This window comes from Trichomycterus rosablanca, chromosome 2 (genome assembly GCF_030014385.1).
Source record: "Trichomycterus rosablanca isolate fTriRos1 chromosome 2, fTriRos1.hap1, whole genome shotgun sequence".
In the NCBI taxonomy this organism is placed as follows: Eukaryota; Metazoa; Chordata; class Actinopteri; order Siluriformes; family Trichomycteridae; genus Trichomycterus; species Trichomycterus rosablanca.
In genome coordinates, this window is record NC_085989.1 from 29,830,225 (window position 1) to 29,836,966 (window position 6,742).

General features: G+C 39.3%; 1 protein-coding gene across 1 annotated transcript in view; it reads right to left on the reverse strand.

Moving 5' to 3' along the window:
- The window catches only part of cdk6 (cyclin dependent kinase 6), a 51,325-nt gene extending 44,973 nt beyond the window's left edge, over positions 1-6,352 (reverse strand). The window contains exons 1-2 of the mRNA XM_062990690.1: positions 5,890-6,352; positions 4,081-4,432 (exon numbers count right to left, since the gene is read on the reverse strand). Of these exons, the coding sequence (XP_062846760.1) occupies positions 4,081-4,301 (221 nt within the window). The 5' untranslated portion in view covers positions 4,302-4,432; positions 5,890-6,352. The remainder of the gene's footprint in view (positions 1-4,080; positions 4,433-5,889) is intronic.
- Between the last annotated feature and the right edge of the window lie 390 nt (positions 6,353-6,742).

The following is a 6,742-nucleotide window of genomic DNA, read 5'->3' on the forward strand; positions in this document are numbered from 1 at the left end:
TACCAAAGCTTTGTTGGCCAGGAACCAATCAATGCTTCTTTTCTTTTAAGATCACGACTGCTCAATTTATTTAATGATGCTATCAGAAACTGTACACTACTCAAGCTGTATGCTTCACATTACTTGACATAATTAACTATTTAATTTTACTTTATTGTCTAAAGACTAGCCTCAGTGCACCTTTTACCTAACAGCAAAAAATGCAATGGACATGTGGCTTCTAGAGTAGTTTACACAATTGTTTACAAACTTTGAAGCTTATCGCCGGTCCTAAACATAATCATTTAAAAAATCTATAGAGTTTATCAGGAGTATAAAAGTCTTTTTTATCTACAGACTGACACGTATCAGAAACATGCTAACAAAGAAGTGCATAAGAACTGTTTCTGTCAGTGACTTAACAAGCCAGTTTTAGAAATTTAAGTCATTGTTAAAAATCCTACAAAATAACATTTTTACTGGAAACTATTCTCTATTTCTGATGACATCACTTGTTAAGGTTTTCCAAGAACTCTTTCTCCAGGAACCCAAACTGTTTCTTTACAATGGAGCCTCTCAACAGACATAGAACATATGGAAAGAATAATGTTCTTAGGAGAAACATCCACAAGTGGTCTGAAGTTACACAGAGCTCTGAATATGCTACACACTATGTTCTCTGAGTCCTTATTCTGCTTTACCTCATAGAACACAGTATTAAGTGTGCGGCTTTAAAACATCTTTGTTTTCCCCAAATTTCCCCCCGTTTCATTTATGAGAAAAATTCTGATGGCTTGATACAGAATCTGTCAAATTCAAATACTTAAAATAAGTATGCTTATAAGAACTTATATCTGATCTATACCAGTTTATATCAGTTATCTGATTACAAATATGCAAAAAACAGGCAATATATATGTGATTATGTATTAGTCTGTTGTTGAGTATGTATACTCTTATGTATACTCTTAATGTTTAAATTTGTACAACAGTGCATGTGCAGAACAATGCAAAGAGAAAAGATCTGTCCTAATGAATGGGATGAAAAAAACAAATCCAGGTGTACAAAGCTCGTAGCGTGTTGCAACTGTAATTTCTGCCAAGAGGCTTCTACAAATTATCAAGAAAATCTTTAAAACAGCAAAATGAACAAACTGTCCTTGGCTATTCTTGAATATTTACCTCCTGCAGAGTTCACTCCAAATTATCCAATAATATCCAATTAAACAAATGAATATCTTTAAAGGTCTACGCTTATGTAGTCATTCATATGAGAAAAGTGGAAACGCAGGGCAGAGAGGGTTAATTAATGAATGAATCCACGTGTGGTGCTAATTAATGCCTATAAATAAGCCCTGTGTTTTCTGCAGAATTTACTTTTTTATCCTAAAGTGTTTAAGTTTGATTGATAATACTAATTGTAAAGGTTGAAGGCCAAAAGGTGCCATGGGTTTTCTTGCAGCCTAAAAACATGTCACAGAGGCATACCAACACTTTACCCTACCTGATCCAAAATACCCAACATGCTCTGCACTGATTAAAGATTACACATGACTTTTATCTTGTAGGAATACATAGACAGGATACTGAGAACTGGTATTCAGGCTAATTATAGTCTAAAACTTGATGAACGTGGGTGAAGATCTACACAACACAGATGTTGTACTAAATATGAGACACACAATGTTGTAAAGGATACCACCATTATGTTTGTAATGTTTTATGTCAATTTAAACCAAATAAAATAAAAGCTTGCAAAAAAACTGATTTGATTAAAGCCATGATGTCAGTATTAGATATTGAACAGTGTACATAGTCCTGCATCTTCAATATACGGTAAATACAAAAAACACAATATTTTATCTACAAACCCCAATAAAACGAATATGTGATATGTGATTTGATAATGCTCTTCAGTCCTTATTCAACTGATAAACGTAGAAAAAAAATGTCAATGTTTTCACTGATCAGCGTATTTTGTAACTATAAGCACATTTTGAATTTGATGTCTGCAACACACTCCAAAAATGTTGGAACAAGGGTGTGTTTACACCTGTGTTCCATCGCCTTCCCTATTATTGACACTTTTTAATGGTTTGTGAACTGAGGACACTAATTGCTGCTGTTTTGCAAGTGGAATGTTTGTCCATTTTTGATTGTTGCTCCACAGTCTGTGGTCACCGTTGTCTGATTCTCCTCTTCATGCTGCACCATACATTTTCAATAGAAGACAGATCTGGACTGCAGGCAGGCCATTCAAACAGTTGTAGCACATACAGAATGGGGCCTGAAATAATATGTATGGGAGCATATCGCCCTGATGACAGCATGTGTCTTTTTAAAATTCCAATACACCTCTGTGTTAATGATACCTTCACACATATGCAAGCCACCCATGCCATGGTCACTTATGCACCCCCATACCATGACAGATACTGGTTCTTGCACTTTTTACTGATAACAGTCTGGATGGTCCTTTTCATCTCTGGCAAGGAGAACTCGAAGTCTGTTTTTCCCGACAACAAGCTGAACTGTGGACTCATCTGTTTGTTTGTTTGTTTATTAGGATTTTAAAGTCATGTTTTACACTTTGGTTACATTCATGACAGGAACGGTAGTTACTCACCACACAAGGTTCATCAGTACACAAGGTTATATCAAACACAGCCATGGACAACTTAGCATCCAATTCCAATTCACCTCACTTGCAAGTCTTTGGACTGTGGGAGGAAACCGGAGCACCCAGAGGAAACCCACACAGACACTGTTCTCCGCGAACATGCAAACTCCACACAAAAAGGACCCAGACCATCCCACCTGGGGATCAAACCCAGGACGATCTTGCTGTGAGGCGACAGTGCTACCCACTTAGCCACTGTGCCACCCTGGACTCATCTGACCACAGCACTTTCCACTGTCTTTTGGGCTATCTGAGATGAGCTTGGCCCCACAAAATTAACATAGCTTGGTGTAATACAGTTTCAGTTTGCATTTTTTGATGAAGTGAGTTAAGAGACGATGTTTTTCTGAAGTACTCCCTAGTCAGTGTGACTATATGTATCACAGAAGCATGATGGTTTCCCATGCAAATGCTTCCTGAGAGTTCAGAGGTCACACACATTTAACAGTGATTTCCGGCTTTGCCTTACACAGACAGAGATCTCTCCAGATTTCCCTTTTCATAATATTATGAACAGTAGATGGTGAAAGGCTAAATTCTTTGCAATCTTGCATTGAGAAATGTTCTTTTACAGTGTGCCACAACCCATGAATGCTTGCACAGACTGAGACTTTGGTGGATCCTCCTTTATACCCAATCATGATGTACCTGTTACCAGTTCACCTGCTTAATGTGGAACGCTGTAGTTTGAATATTCTAAACCTTACACTGTTATTTTGCCTCTGTCCCAACTTTTTTGGAGTGTGTGGCAGGCATTCTAAATGCTTTCTATTCACAAAATGCAATGCACAAAATATAATGAAGTTAATCAGTGAATGACATTACATTTCCCCCTGTTAATTCTAGAACAGTAAGTTCTTCTTTTGCTTTATACAGACATAGTAATGTCTTTTAAATGGTTTTAAGAGTAATTAATGTGATTGGTTTGCGCATTATATAGCATTTCTGCTATTAGAAGTAGCCAAAATTGACTATTACTCTTTACGGTTACAGTGGCAAGTTTACATTTGGTGGAGGGTAAGTGTTTATTTTACACCATGGTTGAATCCACAATGTAACAATGTGTGTAATCATGTTTAGTTTGTAGTTTGTTTAACTTGTTTATTGACCAAATACTAGAATCTAGCCAATAAACACCCATGACTTTTTTCAGCTACTGCTTTATCCTGGTCAGAGTCGCTGAGGGCCTGGTTCCACCAAAAAAACACTGGGTGCAAGGCAGGAATACCATGGACAGGGTGCAAATACCCAACTGGCATTCAACACAGCCAATCATTTACCCTTCACCCTAATTGATCAGTCCTGCACCTCAACTTTCTGGTTGGGCATGTGCCAGTGATTAAACCCCACTAAAATAAAGATTCAATATTCATTCCAACCTTATAAGTGATTTAAGAAATATATCCCCAAGCCCAGTTTACCTGACCACATTGGGGTGCTCGAAGGACTCGAGCTGCCTCAGTACTGCCACTTCACGTATGGTGGACAGCGGCATGCCCTCTTCCTCAGTCTGCACACGCACCCGTTTCAGAGCCACGAAGCGCCCGTTCTTCAGGTCGCGCGCCTTATACACCTTCCCGTACGCACCCTCTCCGATCTCAGCCACCGGCTCGTACTGCTGGTTCAGTTCTTCTCTGTCCATCTTGTCTGAGTGGTTTGCTTTTAAGCTATTCAAGGGTGCAGCCCTATTAGCACAGGGGGAAATCCCGAAACAAGCCAAGCTCTTTCACAAAGCCATGATCGAGAGAGCGCTGCTGCTGGCACGTGGACTGCCTGTAGAGAGTGAGCACAGGGCACAAGATAAACACGAGAATGAATGAGTGGAGCTCAAGCACAAACTAAAGAATGAGCTGTGTCATTCTGAACATCTGCCCATGTGTGAACAAAATCCCCCTTTTGCACAGTACGTTGTCTATTGAACCATCTGGAAATGGATCAAATAAAGCATTTGGGTAAGATTAGATGAAGTGAGACTCTAGAAAATGTCAATTTGTTCACCACTTTTACCAAATGTCCAATGTCAGAAAGTCTAATACTTGTAAAAGCTAATACACTTAATATTTTTGTATTTATTTACAATTTATGCATTATATTTTTTTATTATTATTTTATGTATTTATTTTTACTTAATTCTTCAGTACTTTTGCACTGTTTAAAATCCCATTCTTTGTTTCTTGTAATGTAATACATGCACAAAAAATAAGAAAGTTTGGAATTACTGGAATATTATATTGCAAATGTATAGAAATATTGCTATTAAAAAAATACCACATTCAAAACATGAAAACTGAAAGTGTCCACCAAGACAGTCTAGCATTTTTATCAGTTTATTCTACAATACAATAGCCTGTATATGTTTTGGGTTAGAACATTAGACTATTCTAATTAAGTGTAAATTACTAAATATACTCCTAAATGTCCTAAACTTAATTAGCATATATGAACTAGGCTTATATTATACTACTATAAAATGTCGTAAATAAATTAAGAACGTTCACTGACTGACATGAACCAATGTGTTGTTGGTAAAATGGGACAGAGAAAAGATGTTTAATTGTTATATATCTGTAACTCATTTTACTCGTGCCAGTGTGGGCCTGTCCAGGATGTGACATCACAACCATTGCACATCACCCTTGCCATTTATTTTCCAATAATGAACTCCGAACTACATTTCAATTGCTTGTGTTTGTATAAAAGATCAAGGATCAAGTTTTATTTGCCCTATTTTACTCTGTCCAGTTATACTAAAACTGACCCTATGGTACAAACTGGTTATGATTAAATGCACACCCTTTCATACAAGCTGTGATTTAATAAAGTCCAAAGGAAATGTGCTCATCTTATAGCATCAAGGCACAAGAGATTACAAACCATGCATAAGAAAGCATAATTTATAAATGTAGCTTAGTTCTGCTTTCATTTCTGTTATCTGTGTGTAAAGCCCCTGACATGATGTGCAGAGATGCTCGTGCTTTGTAGCCCGGAGAAGGTCGAGCACGTGGCTGCTTGACTTCATTGTTCAAGTTTTACAGCCTCGATAAAAAGTTGTCAGCTGTTAATAAACTCTCTCCTTCTGTCCTTCTGCCTGTCTCTACTAGTATACTTGTTCCAATATATCCGCAATATCGTTAGTCCGATATATTAACCAATAGTTTGTGCAAATAGGTGCGTGGGCAAATGCAAAAAGTTGCAAACAAATAGAGAAAGCATGCTGTATATTTACTTACCCTTTAAGTTTCTCACAGAAAACTAGACTGTATTGAAGCGTTGGCGTTTTCCAAACTGCAATGAAGAAGCAGCAGGAGTGTATTTTCTCCCCCTTTCTACATCCCACGGTGTCCAAGCGGGGCCACACAGGTAGTCAGAGGCTGCAGCGCTTTAACCCCCCATCCTCTATCACTGCAGCACACACACACACACACACACACACACACACACACACACACACACTGACACACACACGCGCGAACCAAAGCTCGTATTCCTACGCTCCTATTCTCCGCTTGGCTAGTTGTACTCCCGGTCCGCCCGTGCGTCCATGTGCCCCCACCAGCAGCACTAACAGCAGCAGCAGCACCGAGCGCTTTTCCCAGACAGCCGGAGCGAGTGTCGGTGGCTCTGCGCTGCACGGTGAGCTCGCTCTGGCCGCCGCTTTCCCACGCTGGGCTCAATGTTGCCTCGACCCCCTCCGGAGAAGTTTGACACAGAGCAGGGACGTTTCCGCATTCCGCGGTCGACTACAAAGGCCAGCCGCTTTCTCTCTCTCGCCTTTTCTCTGCCTGCCCTCCCATGCTACTTCACCATTCACAGCTCTCGCTCTCTCTCTCTCTCTCTGTCAAACATGGATCAGAGCATTGAGGGGTGCAAATATTTGTCACTTAGAACGCAAACCTGTCTTAGTGGCTTTTACAGTTGTTTAAGCACTCAGGACAGTTAGGGTTTTTTTTTGCTTTGCAAGGTCATGTTCAAGGCCCAAAGTTAAAACCCAAATGTCCTAAAGTCATTTTCACTGTACTACATAGCATGTCAGCAGTATGCCCACGAGTCCCTTTTCTTACCCTTAGAGTTATTATCTTCAAA